Below are 21,574 nucleotides of genomic sequence, written 5' to 3'. Positions count from 1 at the left end.
GTTGTCAAGTGACATTCTGTCCACGGACAGATGTAAATAATTTAAGCATCAGTCGTATTTGACGCTTGGTGCTCGACGTATCTAATCTATAATTTGGAAAGAGGTATTAACTATATATATATATATATATATATATATATATATATATATATATATATATATATATATATATATATATATATATATATATATATATATATAATATTTTATTTAATCATTAGAAAATATTTTAGTCAGCTAAATCAAAAAAAGAGAACATTTTGAGCATATTTGACAAAAGAGAGAGAGAGAATAAAAGAGTACATGTTCTCTCGAAAAGAGACCTGTTGGAAGCCCTTACGTTAGTATTTATCAAAATTCCAAACTGAAATATACTGGGGTCAAGTTCTGTCTAGAGCAGAGGCATTCGAGGACGATCGGTTGTTTGAATGTGACCATGTCACCTTTAAATATACTCATATATCTTTTCGTTCTTTTTGGTGGTGCGGTTTCAACGTTAACTACAGATGAAATCCGCGCTGTGGTAAGATATTGTTTTATAGAAATTGAATTTGTTTCTGGAATATAATACGTAGCTTGTTTTTAATATTGTAGGAGTACTTGAGAAAGTATGGTTATATTGATAAAGAAAATGATATTGGCTCTTCATGCAACTTTGATAAAGAAGTATTGGAGAAAGCATTGAAAAGTTTTCAAGATGCTGCTGGATTGAAAGCTACAGGTTTATATTTACATCGATCTTATAAATTTTGTTTTCAAACAAAGAAAATACATCACTGAAAAATTAAAATCAATTATAGGTATAGTCGATGAAGAATCTATCAACAGAATGAATGAATATCGTTGCGGCATGGGAGACTTGGGCTCATTGGATGCAATAGAGAAAGATATTGGTAAATGAACAGAATTTGTTATATTAATATTAGTATAATTTAAATTGAATTTTGATAAGATTCAGTTTCTAAAAAAGATGCAAAATTATATATTGTCATCAATTTGATTCCTGTAATATTTTATAATTATTATGTATCATAAAACCGAAGGTCCACTAATATGGGGAAGTAAAAATTTAACATTCGCCATCACCGAGTACCCATCATATCTCAGATCCGGAGTTGTTGACAGCATAATAATGCAAGCGTTCGCATTTATGTCAAAAAATGTCGATATTATATTTTCGCGCGTTTTATATGAACCTGACATTGAAATTAAGTAAGTATATCATAGCATCATATTATATATAATATATAACTAGTGTTGTACCCGATGAAATATCATCGCATGGGTGTTGACATATTAAGTTATTAAATAAAAATAAATAAAAGTAATGTGTCGGTCTAGTGTTCGATTCGCACGTGGTTGAATTCTTTTCAAATACCTTTTAAATATATTTATATTTAATTGTTTAATATGAAAAAAGGTAAAATCTACCTACCTACCATTTTTTTATATTAAACAATTAAATATAAATATTAAATGAAATATATTTAAAAGGTATTTGAAAAAAATTGGACCGCTTGTGGATCGAATACAGAACTGACACATTTCTTTCAATTTTTTAATAGCTTAATATACATACATATGTACCAAAACCAATTAACATTAACATTTACTTTGAAATTGTAATAACATTCATATTCGATGCAAACTATAATATAATGCGAAATATAATATATATATTTTTTTTAAAGATTTGTAAGTTCCATTTCACAAAGTGCTTACACAGCGTTTGATGAAGGATCTCACGTTACCGCAGTATCGAGTGTTCCTGTATGATATTTTTGATTTATACATATGTTTTTAATTGTTTTTGCGCTTACTATGAGAATATTGAAATATTTTATCTTTCTAGGGGATTTTGGGAAAAATATACTTCAACGACGAAATTGAATGGAGTAGGAAAAACGTGAAAGGATTTAGTCTGTTTAGGCATGCCGTGCATCAAATAGCACACATCCTAGGTTTGGGACATGGTAACTTCACAACGATTCTATCACCTTTCGTTGGCATTCAAGAAAAATTCAATGAATTAGAAAAGTCTGATTTAGCATTTAATCTTTTACAGGCGAGTCGTAAAATTTGATCATAATGGAAAGCAAGCCATATGCATGCATGTATATAATATTTTTGTATTCAATGTGTTTTATAGACGTTTTATGGACCGCAAGATGCGTCTTCTGCAGTAAAAAAGAATAGTTTATGTGGATCGAGATATATAGATACCATTTATCGCACTAGAAATTATCAATACTTGTATGTTTTTGTTGGTGAGTAATTTTCTTTCACTAAACAAGATATGGTTGCAATTGCAATAAGTAAGCTGATGGTGATGTTTTGTAGATAAATACTACTGGAAAATGGATAGCAACAGAAAGACAATTGAAACTGCTAAATTAATATCAGAGAAGTGGAGCGAATTGGTAGGTCCCATTGATGCTGCATATCAGGATAAAAATGGATGGACATATGTTTTCATCGGGAGCAAATTTTGGAAGTATTTTGGCAGTTATTTGCAAGACGGTTACCCAAAGAATATTGTTGATGGTCTGTTTTTAATAATGAGAGGTGAAATATAATATCAAATAAATATCATAAGTGAATATAATTTGACAATTTTAGTATTTCCCAATGGACCCGCTGAAGTATCAACAGCGATTGAAGATGTTGTCAAGAACGAGTTGTTGTTAACGAACAAAGAGTATACGTATGTATATATAAAAAATAACAATGTGAGAAATGGTTATCAATTCAAAGGCAACTATCGACATGGCATCATTTTTGACACAGCGTTATATTCCAGAAACACGTCCACAATATATGTGTTTCAAAATGACAAATATGACTTGATGAACATGAAAAAATTGGTGGTAGGTTATATGTATATAACCAACTTTGTATATATACAAATGTAATATGCTTCGCTTAAAACATAGATTTTTATACTTTTTCAGGATTCCAATTATTACGGAGCAACAAATTATAGATATGAGCTTCCAGAATTTTTCAAATGTACTGATAAAAGTTTAGATAACTTAGAAGATGATATGATTTTGTAATTTTGATATAATAAAAATAACATACAATTTTTTCTATACCTAATTATTCTGTTTATATACCTATTTTATACCTAATATACATATAAACCTAAATTTTCACCAAGATGTTGGCTCTTATATAACAAACACATTAATTTAAAGTAGTTACAGAAATATTCAAATAAAATGAAGTGTTTTTATTAATGTAAAACATAAAATAGTATGTGCACTCCAAATAAAAACGATAAGATATGTAGTTATAAATTCATTAGAATTGAAATATAAGAGTTTTTACAAACCTCCTTTTTATATCATACCTAAAATAATGTTTGTAAATTAAAGTCTCATAAAAAGTAAGAAAAATAAAAAATAGTTTTAAATATATGTATCTATTCAAATATATTTATATGAAGAAAAGTATAGAATGCTGTATGCTTGGCATTACGAGGAGAGATAGGAAGCATAATGTGAGTGATAAGTATGACAAAGGGTATTTGATATAGTGGAGCGAGTGAAGAAATTTAATTCTTTGAGGCACGGAATTTAGTGGACGAAATGTGGATAGAAGAAGTGCTCGAATGGTACCAGAGAGAATTTGAAAGGGTGCAAGGAATGTGTGGGGTGAGATGGATGATAGTTGCTCAAAACAGAAACGAATATAAGCTCGTTGGAGAGAGGTTCATCCAGCAGTAGATATCCACATCTATAAAATCCATATAATAAACACAGATAGATGTTGTAACACAGATAGATAGATGTATATTCATACATTGTACATGTGTATGTATGTATGCAGAACAAGTATGTGCAACAATCTGCCCACATTATTTATTTTTTTGTTACTTGTTGACTGCAGATATATCAAACTATTTTTTCAAACTACTTATTGATACTATATGTAAAACATAAATGGTCAAAATATATTACATACCTACTTAAAAAAGTGTTGAAAATACACATACATAGATGAAATACCGAGCAAATTTATTTATAGTTTAGACAGATTTGAATAAAAGTAATTATTAATTTACAGATACTGATTTGCTTGTTTTAATTGTTTTTAATGTTGTAGTCTTATCAATACAAAAAAGTATTTTTTTCAAATTTACTTGTTACTTGTTTATACTTTAATTTTAATTTTCTATACATATATTAAAATAAATTTAGATATTAACTGACCTTTCCCAAATATCCCTGCCCAAATTATTGTCTTGGTGAGGGGATAAGTTTCGACTTTCTCGTGGTCCTCACTGAACAGTATTGTTAATTTCCTATTGATAATTTGATTTCTTAACCTTACTCAAAAAATAATTCATTTGAAAAATAAATAATTGACTTAGATTTACACCAAATAATTAATCTAATGACTCATTTGAAATATTAATATTTTTGAGTATTTTACAAAAGTATATTTGCAAGGTTTTTAATGACTTTTTATGGTTCTATATGGTATGGTTCCATGTTTTTAAAGTTCGCTTTACTTTAGTTCTGATATTTTAGAGTTACAAGCTTCTAGGAATATTGCGAACACTTACTTAATGAGCGTCAACAATTAAAATTAGCAATGTGAAAAAATCAAATTACATTATTGAATTGAAAGATTCAAATTTAACAGCTGCTAATGGATTTATAGAAATATTTGGGAAAAAATTTCGCCCAAAGCACTGTTACGTGAAAATTGAGATTGTTTTTAATATTTTTTTTATTTAATAATATCAACTTCTTCAACATATTCAATGCAGAAAAAATAAATAAACGTTTTAATATTTTTTTATCGCTGAATCTTTTACTATATATTACAATTTCGGAAACCCGTTGTTTCGAATTTGGGATGACTCCACTGGATACATATTACATATGTATGTATATTATATTTTATTTCAACATTATATTTTACCACATCTATGAAAAGCGTGTGCAATTAAAACATCATTTAAGATGAGGTATGAAAATATCTTTTGAGAACCACTGAACTGAATGAATCACATATAGCCCCCCTCCTAATGAGTGCACATACATACATATATGTTAATACAAAGTTTTTAAATATTATTCACTAGTCTAGTGCATACATGTGCGAAAAGCCTCCAAATAGGTTTATTAGTGAGAATGTTGAATTTTAATATTATCACATACATATTTATATTTATTGGTGGTGCAACTTCTGTTCTGAATTTTGATGAGGCACGAGCCCGGGTAAGATATTATGTTTAAAGGAAATAAATAAATTATGTTTCTACACAGAATGAAATACTAATGGTTTATTTTATTTAATTAAGCAATACTTAAAAAAGTATGGTTATATTGACAACCAAATCGAACTGTGTGACATTGACGGAGTAATTTTGGAAGATGCTTTAAAAGAATTTCAAAATATTGCTGGTCTGAGAGAAACAGGTTAACTTTTTAGCATATTTACATTATAAAGATTTAAATAATTATACGAATAAATAAATTAAATTATTTGATTAGGTTTACCCGATATAGAAACTATGAATAGAATCGATGATTTCCGTTGTGGAATGAAGGATTTTGAATTATATAATATAAACGATGAAGATAATGGTATGAATCGTAATTTTAAGCGTAAAAGTTTTTAGATTTGAAGCTTGCCTTCATACTTTGAAATTTAAAAATTAAATTTATCGTAGATTCGTGGACATGGGGTAGGAAAAGTTTAACATTTGCCATTACCGAGTATCCGTCTTACCTTAGACCTGATGTAACTGATAAAATTATAATGCAAGCTCTTACATTTATGTCTGAACGTACTAACATCTTATTTACACCCGTTTCGTTCGAGCCTGATATTGAAATAAAGTAAGTATATTTATTAAAAGTAAGCAAGTAGTCCCACTAGACTTTATTAAAAGGCAAACCATGTTATGCATTATTAACATCCGAATTCAATTCAATTTTTATAATATAATACGTTTATAATTTTAAGATTCGTCAAATTCAATAAACAAAATGCTTACACATCTTTGGAAGAGGAATCTAGAATTACTGCAAAGTCTAGTGTTCCGGTATGGTTTTTTTACTTTTTATTATTTTTTTTTAAATATAAGGTATCCCCAATCCCTCATTATGAATGAACCCAATCCCTCAAAATATAAATGAACAAATAAAATACATAACACACATATAAATATAAGTATATGTACGTAAGTACATAATACATTCTCAATTCACAAATGTATGCATACATAATTATAAAAGAACAATGGAAATTGAGAAAAAATCAATCTCAACAAAATTGGCCGCATAGATATCAACATGAACTACCAATATATGTTAATAAGATTAATGGCAATAGATTGAGACGAGTTAATGAGAATATTGGTCCTAGATCTAACGGGCCGAAAAAGTGTTTAGGAACGATGTTCCCCAATGTGTTCAGAGACCCAAAATTTAAAATATTCTAAAATAGAGAGATTGTAACTGTTAGCCCAAAAAATATTCATAGAAGCCAGAGATGTGAATCCCAAAGAACCAAGCATAAAGGCACTAAGATATAAATTAGGATAATAAACATACTCTCTCAACTCTTTCCAACTTGAGAGAGGAATTAGTGTAATTTGGATATATGTCTTATATGTATAAACAACAAACATAGGTCTGTTGTTTATTTTATATGTTCTCGGTATAAAATAGAATTAAGATTCTGTAAGAGTACTGAAATGTTAGATGATATCCAGAATTGCAGACAATATGGCACTTATTAATGCTGAATGGGAGACTATTATCCTTCATCCAATCTTTTAGATAGTCTAAATCTGTAATAATTGGGCATCGGAAAAGTGGCGTAACTTCTATGACTCGGGAGTATGCGTTCCCCGAGGGTCGCCGGGCTTCTCGGGAAGATTTCAAAATATTAATATATGTATGTATGTATGTATTTTAAAGAAAAGGTTATTTATAAACATTAGAAAATCAATTCACACAAACTGAAAACAGTCTTAATTATGATTATTTAGCGCTCGTTATGTACATACAAACATATGTATGTACATACATAGTACATATGTACATATGTAGATATGTATCTGACACCGTTATTGTTCTTTACGCAATAAGCTTACTGTACATTTTGCGAATTTATGAATATTTTGTAATAGCTTACTATTCAAAATGCTATTTCCCAATCGTGCAGTCATTATACTTTGTTAAAATAATATTTTTTTTTGTTTTGTGAATTTGCTTTGAATTTATTTTGTGAATTCCAAATGCTATTTTTCAATCTTGCAGAGTTGTTGAACTTTATTAAAACAATAATTTCATATTTTGCTTAGCTGGCATATCGAATAGCAATAATTATATAATTATATTAGATTTGGAGTGTTTCTTAAATTAAATAAAATACAATACCATATTTTCATTTTTTATAGTTTTAAATTGTTTGTATACGATTATATAGTTTTGTTAAATTATATGTTTAAAGACCAAATAGATTTTCAAATGATTCAAGTAATAAGTCACTAAAACCGATCTTAATGCAATGATTGCCGTAAAACAGTTTTCAGACGTATTAATTTCAACATACAATTAGATGGAAAATAAATTCTCTGAAGTACATAAATCGATCTTATTTTTTATTTACTAGCCTCTTATCAAATTGTTTAAATTTGCCAGTTACTTGACAGTAAGCAATGGACCAAGTCACTTTTGTGAGGATGGGAGCGATTCTTGTGGGACATGGCTTTGGAGCACGTTCTGGGTTGAACGTTGGTCTGCAGCAGGATGCTGGGCCACATGACAGGAATACGGGGCTGCCATAGCAAATTTGGACTTTGGTGATACGAGCAACATGGACCAAACACGTGAGAAAATTTTGGACCGAAGAGCTAACAAATAATGATTTCCAAATGTAGAACATCGGATGACTAATTTTAGGGGATTAGAAATATAACTGTAATTGTTTCCATTGTAAAGGTGTCGTAAATTGAAGGGTAACGAAAGTTTAACGTAATTGTTTCCATTGTAAAGGTGACAAATTGAAATGTAACGAAAGTTTAATGCAATTGTTTCCATTGTAAAGGTGACGTTAATCTAACTGTAACAGAATTTAAATTGTAAAGGTAACGTTAATGTAACGGTAATAGAATTTAAATGTCATTTGTTTCTATTGTAACTGTAAAGATAACGACTGTAATTGTAAATGTAACTGTGACTGATATCAGAGATAAATGTAACTACTGTAGATTTATCAGTTCGGATTTGTTGGTCAATCGGGACCTAAGAGGGAGGCAATGTAACGTACGCCGCGGATTAAGCGAATAGAATCCCAGAGACCGTGTGACCGTTCAAAGATTATCTGTAACGGATATCTATTAACGGATTAACTAAATGCATACCGTGCGACTGGTATAAGTGGGTTTTAAGGATTAGCGACAAGCTAAGTGCATGAAACAATGATTGCACTTCTCATACCGTGGGAATACATATCCGAATACGTGACTATACAGTAGCTAAACAGATTAGACGTCCTGAGAGATCTACCCCTTATAAGGCGGTACGTAAGCGATCTCAGGTCATTCTGGACTTAGCACTGGCAATGCGTGTATAGAACAGGTGGTCGAGTGAAAGGTTTCGACCGTTTCCCGGCCTATGGAAATTCAGTTGAGTTTGAAAGAGGATCGTTTATTTTTGTTCAATTGGTACAATGGTTATTGTATGTACGAAGAGGTTTCTTCGGAGATGTGATCTAGTTGAACTCTAGAGGCTCACTCTGCCGGTGGAGGTTGCTGCGTTGCTTTATATATGGAAGTTCTAAGCGTGGCGTGTGCAAAAGATCTCTTTGTTCTCCAGGGCACGTGTTCTCAGGGCGAGAGTTTTATAGCTTTGGGGTCAAAGCCAGGACGATGTCCGTAAGAGAATGGGGTCATACGTTTCCTTTGTTTTCAAGACACGTGTATACGAAGCACGTGTCGAACTATTTTCGAGGCGCGTGTTTTATAGGTTCAAGCGCCACACATTAATGCTTTTTCTTTGTTTCCACGAACACGTGTAAATGATTGCCACGAGTAAACGATTTTCAGGATATGTGTCGCAGTGGCCTGGTGAGATCATTGTTTGTTGTACTATGTGCCTACACGTGTATCTCCTGAATCATCAATAAATGCTGTGAAACGACTGTTGGCCTTTTACTTGGATCCTCCACCCACCCTTACGCAACATTATTATACATTGTATAACAGTGGCGTATGGTTATTTTTGAGTAGTAAATTTATTTTTGTTTTCCTAGCTTCATTCCAAATACTTTTGTACTGTAGAATTCGTAGTAACGGGGGTGTTGAAATAATAGAGCGTGCTTGGAACGTGTGTTGTCTATTGGGTTGTCGTACACCGAGTGGGGCGCTTCTGTCAGACGCGCCGAACCGCGCGCGTCCCGGTGTTGCCAGCCTGCATAAAAGCCGGTGTGGCAACCCCCAAGACCGCTGGCTCGGCAAGCCTCCACAGTACTTTTATCCATTTGCTTTCATTATATCTATTGTAAAACAAATTGTTATATTAATAGAAAATATGTATGTTTCCTTCGAGCTATACATATGTACATACATACATATACATATGTATACCATGTACATATGTTTGTATGTACTAGCCAATGAAAGATGAATAAATAAAAAGTTAAAAACAAGAGCACAAGTACATGTGTATATTTCAAACCTTGTTCTCTTTGTATTGTATCATATGTTGTGTAATAGTTTAAGGCAAAATTAAGAATAATATACATGTATACATATCTAAATTTCCAATTAATTTGAGATTAAAATCTTTGAAATGTAATTAAATATATCATTTGAAATGAAAAATGTAAATTTTTAATGCATTTTAAAGTAACACTTTTGTCACAATGTATTTTAATGTAATGTAATCACAATTTTGGTCTCAATGTAATCAGACAAGAAATATGGATTATTAAAAAAAAGATTTTTTATGTGCACATTATAAGATATTCCGTTGCAGTAATATCTTTGACGTTTCATTATAAAGATGGACGCCACTGCAAAATACTTATTAATTAACGCCAGTTAATATATAAAAGATATTATTCTCCGAGCCCAATCAGTTACGAGTTGGGCCGCTCTTGGGAATTTTAGTGAAAATGTTGTATTTTAATGTAATCATATACATTATTATATTCATTAGTGGTACTGCCTCATCATTGACTTCTGATGAGATTAAAGCTGTGGTAAGATGTATAATAATTTGTAAGGAATTCAATTTTATTTTTACACAATATAAAATACCAACTGTTTACTTTATTTTATTAAGCAATATTTAAAAAAATATGGATATTTTGATGGCCAAAGTGATACTGCCCCATGCAATTTTGACAAAGTAATTCTGGAGAATGCTTTAAAAGTATTTCAAAGTATTGCAGGATTGAGTGTTACAGGTTAATTATTTTATATATTGGCATTATTCTTCAGTGGAAATACTATTTCAGAATTGATCGATAAAGAAATACAAACAATTTAAAACATTATTTTAGGCGCACTTGATGAGGCTACTCTGAATATAATCAATGGTCATCGTTGTGGGATGAAAGACTTTGGCAAATATTACAACGTACATGATGTAGATATGGGTATATTGACTTTAATTTAAAATTACTATATAATTTACATATGTTTATTATAATATAACATTTACTTCAGGTTCAATTACGTGGAGTAAGAAAAATGTAACATTTGCTGTTACTAAATACCCGTCATATCTCAGAGCTGACGTGACCGATGATATTTTAATGAAAGCTTTTGGATTTATGTCTAAACACATTAATATGATATTTACAAATGTATTGTATGCACCTGATATAGAAATACAGTAAGTTTTAAGTAATATTTAATATGTGCATATGCTATGTCGATTAGCTACTGTCAATAGATTGTACCATTAATAAAAATATATGTATATTTAATATTATTTTTAAGGTTTGTTAAATCCATAAAACGTAATAATTATACATCATTTGATGAAGGATCTCATGTCACTGCAGTGTCGACTGTTCCTGTATTGTATTTAGTTTAATTTTGATCTTGATTTCTCAAATATTTTGGAAAAAATCACTTATATTATATTATTTTTAGGGAATTTTGGGAAAAATATACATTAATGATGAAATCGAATGGAGTGTGAAAAACAAAAAAGGATTCAGTTTGTTCAGAACCGCTGTTCATCAAATAGGACATATTCTTGGTCTCGGGCATGGGAATTTTACATCGATAATGTCACCTTTTGTCGGAATTCAACATGAATTCAACGAATTAAAATCCAGTGATGATGCCTTAAATATTTTGCAGGTGAGTTTATGTGTATATTTATTATATTTAAATACGTTACAAGATATTTCCTCAAATGGCTCAAATTTCATATTTCGTTTATAGACCGCTTATGAATCACTTCCAAAAAAGAGTAGCTTGTGCAGTGCAAAGAGCATTGATACGATTTTCTTCACCCGAAGCTATCAATATCTGTATGTTTTTATTGGTAGGTCATTTTTTTAAAAACTTATCTACATCTTTCTGCAATTAAAATAAAATTTTGAAAATATAAATTTAAGATAAATACTTTTGGAAAATGGATAGTAACAGGGATAAAATCGAATTTCCCAAATTAATATCAGAGAAATGGAAAGAATTGATTGGTCCCGTCGATGCTGGATATCAGGATGAAAATGGATGGACTTATATTTTTATGGGAACACACATGTGGAAATATTTTGGCAATAATTTGGAAGATGGATATCCAATGAAAATAAATGAAGGTATAACAATTGTTTTGATTGAGACAATTTTTAAAAATACTATATATTCAAAATGGTGTTGATTGAGATTTGAAAAAAATATCTTCAATGGTAGCTGACCCCTTCCAAAACCAGTCTGTGGTCTAAAATAGAGAAACATGAAATGGTATTCCAAATTTAGTGGTTAAGTTTGAAAACTAGGATTTGCATAGCGACAAACAAACATGCAAATTCACATTAATTACTAAATATAGTAGATAAAATATTACTTGTTATATGTACATACGTACAAATATTGTATGAAATATTATTGATTTTAGTATTTTCCAATGGACCAGAAGAGGTCTTCAGTGATTGAAAGTGAAAATATGTTACTGTTACGAAACGAACGAACTCGTACATATGTTTATATAAAAGACAACAGTGTGAAAAACGGCTATAGATTCAGTGATGATTTTCAAAATTACGATTTTGACACAATACTATATTCCAGAAATAATTCTACTATATATGTTTTCAAAAATGACAGATATGGAAGGTTTGAAAATGAATTAATTATGGTAAGATATAAATTTAATTCGTAAGTATTATACATTCATATGTAGTATATAAATTATATGATAATATGTTCATTTTATTTCAGGGTGCTGATCGTTATAGTTCTGAATCTATAAATTATGAAAACGAACTTTTGGATTTTTTCAAATGTAACGACAGTAGTCAGGTTGGTTTCATAGACGACACAGTTGAGTAATTTTTTTAATTATCATTTATGTATAGTGAAAGAAATTATCTAATAAAAATATATAATAATCTCTGTGGTTTGTCATTTCAAATTATAATACATACATAAATAAATCCGAGTACGGAAATCCACGCAAATACACACACACACACACATATATATATATATATATATATATATATATATATATATATATATATATATATATATGTATATATATATATATATATATATATATATATATATATATATATATATATATATATATATATATATATGTATATATACACACATATATATATATATATATATATATATATATATATATATATATACATACATATGTATATATCTTATGTATATTACATATATATGTGGTATAATGATGTCATATAAAAATATCTTTTGGAACCACTAGACTAAATCACATATGTATGTATAGTCCCCCTCCTAACGACTAAGATAGTGAGTGCACATATAGGTATGTATGTACATACTACATAGATACAAAAATTAGATATATTATTCACTAGTCTAGTTAATACATTTTGGAAAAGCCTCCAAATAGGTTTATTAGTGAGAATGTTGAATTTTAATATTATCACATACATTTTTATATTTATTGCTGGTGCAACATCTGTTCTAAATTCTGATGAAGCTAGCGCCCTGGTAAGATAATATGTTTACAAGGAAACTAATTAATTATGTTTATACACAAAATGATATACTAATGGTTTATTTTATTTAAATAAGCAATACTTAAAAAAATATGGGTATATTGACAAACAAATCGAAGAGTGTGACTTTAACGGAGAAATTTTGAAAGACGCTTTAAAAGTATTTCAAAATATTGCTGGTCTGAGAGAAACAGGTTAACTTTTTTTTCACATTTACATTATAATAAAGATTTAAATAACAATGCGAATAAATTAATTAATTTGTTTGATTAGGTGTACTTGATACAAATACTATGAATAGAATCGATGATTTCCGTTATGGAATGAAGGATTTTGAATTATACAATGTAAACGATGAAGATATTGGTATGAATCTTAATTTTAACCTTAAAGTTTTTAGATTTTTAGCCTTCATACTTTGAAATTAAAAAAAAAAAAATTATCTTAGATACATCTTACCTTAGATCTGATGTAACTGATAAAATTATAATGCAAGCTCTTATATTTGTGTCTGAACGTACTAACATCTTATTTACACGCGTTTCGTTCGTGCCTGATATTGAAATTAAGTAAGTATATTTATTAAAAGTAAGCAAGTAGTCCCACTAGACTTTATTAAAAGGCAAACCATGTTATGCATTATTAACATCCGAATTCAATTCTATTATATATATATATATATATATATATATATATATATATATATATATATATATATTTTTTTTTTTTTTTTTTTTTATTTTTTTTTTATTTTACATATATACCAGGAAGGCCTTACAGGTAAATCCCAATGCGCCTTCCTGGCCAATTACAAATACAAATGCAGCATTTTTATTATAAGTCGTTGAATTGCGAGACACTGAAAAAACTCGCAAATTAACGAGACATCTATGAATTGTACATAAATTTTTATTGTACATCAATCAAATTTCAAATAATGGTGACATAGTAGGTAGGAAGGATTTTTAGCCAATTTTTTTTTCCGGGAACCGTTTCAACAATGAAATCAGAGAAAATTGGCAAACTCTGAAAGGAAACGATCAACCTGGAGTCACAAGTCCAGGTCTGACCAACAGCATACTCTGAAAAATTCATTTTCATTCAGGGATTGAACCCGGCACCTTCTTGACGGTAAGCAGAAGCTTAACGTCCGAGCTATGCTGCTGGCTATATATATATATATATGATGATATATGTATATATATATATATATATATATATATATATATATATATATATATATATATATATATATATATATATATATATATATATATATATATATCATCATCATCATCATTTACAGCCACTCGCCATCCACTGCTGGATGAAGGCCTCTCCAACACGCTTCCACCCGTCTCTGTTTTGCGCAACACTCATCCATCTCACCCCGCACATTTTCCTAATTTCGTTCACCCATCTTCCTTGCGGTCTTCCTTTTACCCTTTTGCATTCTCTCGGGTAATTCAAGCAATTCTTTTGTCCACCTTTCGTCCATCCTCCTAGCTACGTGACCCGCCCATTGCCATTTCAATCTCTTCACTCTATCCACTATGTCCACTACTCTTGTCATACTTCTCACCCACGTGTTCCGCTTTCTGTCTTTTCTCGTTATGCCAAGCATACAGCGCTCCATACTTCTTTGAGTGCATTGGATTTTATGTAGCATCTTGGTGTTCAGTGTCCAAGTTTCACATCCATACGTCATCACTGGCAAAACGCATTGATCAAAGATCTTTTTCTTCAGGCAGAGTGGCATTTTTGATTTAAAAACAGCATTCATCCGTCCAAATGCACTCCATCCTAATTTCATACGTCTCTTTATCTCTTCATCTTTATTACCAGACGTCAATTATTTGACCTAAATATAAATAATTATTTACTACTTCTACTGGTTTATCATCTAATGGGATGCTATCAGGCATGCAATACCTATTGAACATTAGTTTGGTCTTATCTACGTTAATTTTTAATCCTACTTTTCTACTTTCCCTGTCCAGCTGTGTTAGTCTGTTAAGTAGGTCAGCTGAATCACGAGCTATTAAAACTATATCGTCTGCGAACCGAAGGTGACTCAAGAAGCGACCGTTGATGCTTACTCCGGCTTTGTCCCATTCCAAGTTCCTGAAAACTCCCTCAAGCACCGCATTGAATAACTTGGGCGAGATTGTATCTCCTTGTCTTACTCCTTTTCTTATGCTAAATCTATCTGTACCTGAAAAAATTTTAACCGAAGCTGTGGCATTCTTATATATTGCAGCTAACAGCCCCACATAGGGTTCCGGTACTCCCTGTGTTTGTAGAGCGTTAAGTACTGCATTGTGGCTCACTGTATCGAAGGCTTTCTCATAATCGACGAAACCTAGGCACAATGGCCGTTGATATTCGTTGGCGCGTTCGATTAGTTCGCCAATTACTTGGAGGTGGTCCATTGTACTGAAATTTGCCCTAAATCCTGCCTGTTCTATAGGTTGGTTCTCGTCGAGGATATTCTTCAGCCTTTCTGTAATAACCTTCGTGAAGAGTTTGTAGACCGCTGAAAGTAAACTAATGGGTCGGTAGTTCTTGATATCGCTTTTATCACCTTTTTTGTGTATTAAGATGATAGTTGCGTTATTCCATCCTTCTGGTATAGCTTGGTTCTGGATGCATTTGCTGAAAAGCCTAGCTAAGATATTATTTAGGGGGGAGCCGCCACATTTTAGTAAGTCAATGGGAATATTATCTTCCCCTGGGGTTTTACCGTTCTTTGCAGTTTTTAGCGCGGCCTCTACTTCGCTAGGCAATACTGCAGGAACCCTTTGGCCGTTTGTCGATTCCAGAGCGGGGGATTGGCCGTTGTCGTTCTCGTATAGTTTTGCATAGAACGTGTAAACTCTGTCTATGATTTCTTCTCTATTCCTAATTATTACTCCGCTCTCTGATCTGATTGCGATCAATTGGTTTTTGCCTAAGAAAAGATCCTGTTTGCACTTTTTCAGGCTAAGGTTATTCTTAATGGTACTTTCTATTAACTTGCTGTTAAAATCCCTGACTATTCTCTTTTTAATTTCCTTATTTACTAGATTGTATTCTTGCTTATTATTATCCCTATCTAAACTCCTTTTATGCTTAATTAGGTTTTTTGTTTCCGCTGAAATTTTGCTTAATTTAATCTGTTTCCTGAATCCACCTAATTTCTTACCTGTTGAGGTTAGAACCGAACTAATTATAGTGTTCAATTCCTCGATGTCTGCTTCTGGGTTTAATTTCTCGTATCTATTTCTAAGTTCGAGTTCGGATTCTTTTTTCCTAGACCTTAGTTGAGCGAAGTCTGGAGAGCTACTGCATCCTTTTATTAGTTTCCTACGTTCGCAATTTATATTAATGGCCATCTTGGCCCGGACTAATCTGTGATCGCTACCTATATCTACTTTACTTAAAACACTAACGTCGTTAACGGAGTGCAGGGTATTTGTTAGGATGAAATCTATTTCGTTCCTGTCTCCTTTAGGACTCTCCCAAGTCCACTTATTGTTTGCGTTTTTCCTGAAAAATGAATTAGTGATAGAGAGCCTGTTGTGTTCTGCGAATTCTATGAGGCGATCGCCTCTGTCGTTTCTTTGGCCGGTACCAAAATTGCCTACTGCTCTTTCTGTGTTTGCCTTTTGTCCTATTTTTGCGTTAAAGTCGCCCATGATTATTTTAAAGTGGTGGCGGCTATTATCGTATGCGCCCTGTAGTTTTTCGTAGAAGTCTTCTATTTCCTCGTCTGGGTGGCTAGATGTGGGGGCGTACACTTGGAAGATTTGACAAGTGTACCTGCTCGAGATTCTTAATACTACATAGCATATACGTTCCGATATGTCGCTTATTTCTATAATATTTCTTTCTATTCTCTTATTGATAAGAAACCCTACTCCTCCTATTCTACCATTTGGTAGCCCTCTCCAGTAGAGACAGTTACCACTTTTTAGGATTATTTGGTTTTCCTGTTTTCGTCTTACTTCGCTAAGTCCTACTAAATCCCATTTGATACTTTCTAATTCATTCTCTAATGCAAGCACACTTCCTTCACTCGATAACGTTCTTACATTGTACGTGGCTAAGTACAGGTTTCTATTAGCTAAGCTATCATCCATCGTCACTCTTACCTTGTTGGAGGTTTGGATATTATTTTTCTCGCATTTATCCAAGATGTGTTGAGAAAAAGGCGGTACTTGAGAGAGATTTCCATTCAAGGAGTGAGTTCTTACCGCCATAGACTCTTCTCTGTGGTCAGCTTTGTCTGATAGTCATCCTAGGTATCACTTGGATCACTTATGAGTTATTACATGCCATTTAACAGGGTTACTTTGTAAGTGAAAGTAGTTAGTTATGATAATAATAGATTAGCAATTGTTATACTACTTTCTTTACAGATCTTTATCGTGAGACGCCTCTTTGGAGACAACGGATTTATATATGTGTGAGTGCGGTTTGCAATTTAATATTTTAATAATAAATTTAGTAAAGAATATAAAATTACACGAATTACTTTAATATAAATTAAATATGAAAAAGAACTATTAGACAGTTGGGAAACACCGTTTCTGTTTGCTATTATTCTATTAAGTAAAGTTCGTTAAAAATTTTTGTCTGAAAGCAATTATGTGGAAGATTTATTGCTTCTGTGGGACCGAATTTTGGCTGACGAGCAGGGACCCTTATTTTTTTTTGTATTCAGGTAGGGAGATGTATCTCGTTCGTATACGCTTTTGTAACTGACACAAAATTAGCACAAAATTTTACGCAATCACTGATATTAAAAAACGCTGTTAACGGCCGATCATCTGTTTATTTTTACACTTAAATTATACTAGGATGCAATTAGTTAAATAAGTGAGTAGACGGTTAGTTTTGTAGTGATAGATGGGTGGGGAGTCCGAGTATTTCGAAATGCAAAGTGAGAGCGAGAGAAACGCGCGCGGACACGGTGACAGTCGGGCTCGGACTCATTTTATATATATATATATATATATATATATATATATATATATATATATATATATATATATATATATATATATATATATATTTATATATATATATATATATATATATAAAAAATGATTATATATATATATATATATATATATATATATATATATATATATATATATATATATATATATATATATATATAAAAAATGATTATATATATATATATATATATATATATATATATATATATATATATATATATATATATATATATATATCATTTTTTAGGGACTCTTGGGTAAAATTTACATAAATGATGAAATCGAATGGAGTGTAAAAAATGCCAAAGGTTTTAGTTTGTTCAGGACTGTCGTACATCAAATAGGGCATATTTTCGGTCTTGGACATGAAAATTTTACATCGATAATGTCACCTTTTGTTGGCATTCAAGAAGAATTCAATGAATTAAAATGCGATGATACAGCTTTAAACCTTTTACATGTGAGTTAAGTATCGATTTTTGTCTGCGATCGTAATTAAATTGTGATTTTATTATTTAATTTTGTTTGCAGGCTTTATATGGACTTCCTGATTTTAAAAGTAATATCTTATGTAAAATGCCTTATATAGATTCGATTTTCTTCACTCAAAATCATCAAAAATTGTATGTTTTTGTAAGTAAAGTTATATTCATTTTTTTACATTATCCACGTACTTATTATGTACATATGTATATACGAAGTAACAATACATGTATACTATCAATAGAATTCGTGTACATACACATAATATAGGTATAGGTACGTGCGATTTTTCAGGTAAATTTTATTGGAAAATGGATAGTGAAAGGAAGGTTATCGAATCTCCGAAATTTATATCAACGAAGTGGAAAGAATTGGAAGGTCCTATCCTCGCCGTTTACCAAGATGAAAATGGATGGACATATTTTTTCACTGGAACAAAGCTTTGGAAGTATTTTGGTAACTATTTGCAAGATGGCTATCCAAAGAATATAAAAGAAGGTATATTTTTTGATCACGAGGATATTTACAGTCGTTGAAGATTTAAATTATTACATGAATTTTAATTTGATTATTTAAGTATTCCTCGAGGCACCTGACACTATTACATCTGTGATTGAAAGCAACGACCAGTTGCTGTTAATAGACTCTAAATACAGATACATTTATTCAAAAGATAATAACAAGAAAGAGGGTTATATATATCGCGATTATTTCTCACAATTATTTGCGTTTCATACAATACTATACTATAGAAATGATTCTACCATGTATGTGTTCATGAACGACAAGTATGATATCATCAGTAAAACCGATTTTGTGGTAAGTTATTGAGATATTTTTTTAACATTCTTGAATAAAATCGATCAATCTGATTATTTTGTTTTCAATTTCAGAATAATAAAGGGTCAGTTGAAAATAGTTATCGATACAAACTTTCGGAATTTTTCGGATGTGCAGACAAGAGTGCCGAGACTTCAAATGACAATTAATTTTATTTTAAAAATTGCATCAAAATGAATTCATATGTGCTTTATTGTATTACACTGAAGTTAAATAAATTTAAGCGATAATTATACAAAAAATATTTTCTTTCATTATCGATGCCATATGACCCATATAGCTGGCATAGCATTTATACCTAGTCATGATTATACAAAATATATATTTTATCATTATTAATTCCATGATTTATACATGTGTTGTAAGCACCGATTAATTTGAACTATGATAAACTCGCATTTATGAATGTGTAACAAAGTCTGTGTATGATGAAGAAAAATATCATTTCTGTTGCACTAACAAGCAGATAAGTCATGGATTGGAATTGAATTAGCGACATTTATATGCAAATACATACAAAGTGTGTATTTAATGATCATTGAAAAGGGGCAATAGTTCAACAATTTGATAAGTTACCAACTAATATAAACAATATGAGTCCGTAAACAATACAATTAGTGCAACGTTATGATATTGTTGGAAATTTAATACAAATAAAATTGATTAGCACTATATAAATTGCATATTAATTTTTATTACGTATATAAATATGTATATACTTAGTGAATAGATGAATAGATGAAGTTTTGCGATCATGCAATAATTGGACCTTGAGATTTTGACTGATTTGAACTCAGAAATGGTCACTGATCACGTTTGTATGATTTTTAAATTGTCTGTTGTATTCTAGAATGTATGCCTGTGTATTCGAAGACAATATCGTGTAAATAGAAAAAAAATTGACAATTTTTATTAAACGGAAGTGTGATTTTTTCCTCTTAGAAAATTGAAAAATATTGTCAATATTTTTGTCTTGATATTTGACTTGCCTCGGGGAAACGTGGATAACAACCAGTATATATGTATATAGAAGTTTTTTCTTTCGTTATTATATTCGTACTGGTGTTGTGAATATAATAACGAGTGGCATTGCAACTAGGGTTTCTGACCCGGGTCAACCCGGGACAGACATTCCCGAGAATTCACGGAATTTTTGTTGTTCCGTATCCCGGGAATTTTTATCAAGAATCCCGGGAATTGGATTTAAAAAATCTTGAAAATATACAACATTTTCACGACTGCACGAAAGGAAAATCGAATATACAAAGAATCGTAAAATATTCTCAAAGGTTTGTTGTTCAGCAGTAAGTAAAGCGCATTCCTCGAAGTGGAAGTTTTATGAGCATAATGGTTCTGTGCGTTTGGCCAAAATCGTTTCTTTAATTCTATTTTAGGAAAATCTCAATACTGAAGAACTTGACCTTACCGATGAATTATTCCGAGAGTTGAAAACTAAAATCGGAGAAAGAAGAAGCGTAAAACTGATTTTTTTAACACAAATTTTAAATAATTCTAATTTTATGCCGAACAAAACATTCTTCAAATGTTGTAATAAAAGCGAATGTATGTATGTATATTCAACGCTGAAACTATTATGAAGCGAGTATATCCTTCTTGTACTGACGATTTCACAATGGAAGAAACTATTTTAGATTCGGATAAAGATGAAACAATTGTGTGTTTGTCGATGAATGAAGAATTAAATAAGTAGTTATCAAAAACAAATATACAAAATAACGTAAATAAAAATAATCTCGACTTTAAAAAATAAATTAAAATATACATGCTGCCAGGAGAAAAAACCGATAATTTGATTTTGATTTTTAAATGCTTTTTATTATTACGAAATTATGTTCACAATACATCTTATATCTATTTTAATAGCTACTGATCTACTGATCATTTTCTATTTTACAATTTTAATTTAATTTGGTTAGTAATCACAGTATTATATTATTCTAATGTTAATCTAAAGCATAATAGGAAAAAGAGCTCAAAAACCTATTTACAATCCTTATAAATGTTCATAATACATCTAA

At 30.6% G+C, this 21,574-nt stretch overlaps 3 protein-coding genes across 3 annotated transcripts; all 3 read left to right on the top strand.

Annotated features, from left to right (window-relative positions):
• LOC143910061 (stromelysin-2-like) lies at positions 1 to 3,383 on the top strand. The gene is made up of 11 exons (XM_077428417.1): positions 1 to 103; positions 234 to 523; positions 595 to 721; positions 801 to 893; positions 1,044 to 1,212; positions 1,692 to 1,770; positions 1,853 to 2,065; positions 2,150 to 2,267; positions 2,341 to 2,544; positions 2,620 to 2,867; positions 2,952 to 3,383. Exons 2-11 carry the CDS (start codon positions 437 to 439, stop codon positions 3,054 to 3,056), a joined length of 1,443 nt encoding a protein of 480 aa, XP_077284543.1. The 5' UTR covers positions 1 to 103; positions 234 to 436; the 3' UTR covers positions 3,057 to 3,383.
• Positions 3,384 to 5,085: 1,702 nt separating this feature from the next.
• LOC143909510 (matrix metalloproteinase-19-like) lies at positions 5,086 to 19,771 on the top strand. The gene is made up of 10 exons (XM_077427520.1): positions 5,086 to 5,231; positions 5,315 to 5,432; positions 5,508 to 5,600; positions 5,687 to 5,855; positions 5,983 to 6,061; positions 18,460 to 18,672; positions 18,744 to 18,849; positions 18,990 to 19,193; positions 19,273 to 19,514; positions 19,589 to 19,771. The coding sequence occupies exons 1-10, from the start codon at positions 5,145 to 5,147 to the stop codon at positions 19,682 to 19,684; spliced, it is 1,407 nt and encodes a 468-aa protein (XP_077283646.1). The 5' UTR covers positions 5,086 to 5,144; the 3' UTR covers positions 19,685 to 19,771.
• LOC143909511 (stromelysin-2-like) lies at positions 10,001 to 12,604 on the top strand. The gene is made up of 10 exons (XM_077427521.1): positions 10,001 to 10,230; positions 10,314 to 10,437; positions 10,534 to 10,629; positions 10,700 to 10,868; positions 10,976 to 11,054; positions 11,132 to 11,344; positions 11,429 to 11,531; positions 11,605 to 11,808; positions 12,108 to 12,347; positions 12,431 to 12,604. Exons 1-9 carry the CDS (start codon positions 10,144 to 10,146, stop codon positions 12,143 to 12,145), a joined length of 1,113 nt encoding a protein of 370 aa, XP_077283647.1. The 5' UTR covers positions 10,001 to 10,143; the 3' UTR covers positions 12,146 to 12,347; positions 12,431 to 12,604.
• Positions 19,772 to 21,574: the final 1,803 nt, after the last annotated feature.

Source organism: Arctopsyche grandis, chromosome 3 (assembly GCF_051622035.1).
Source record: "Arctopsyche grandis isolate Sample6627 chromosome 3, ASM5162203v2, whole genome shotgun sequence".
In the NCBI taxonomy this organism is placed as follows: domain Eukaryota; kingdom Metazoa; phylum Arthropoda; class Insecta; order Trichoptera; family Hydropsychidae; genus Arctopsyche; species Arctopsyche grandis.
Note: the sequence above shows the minus strand (reverse complement) of the source record. Positions and strands in the feature narration are given on the sequence as shown.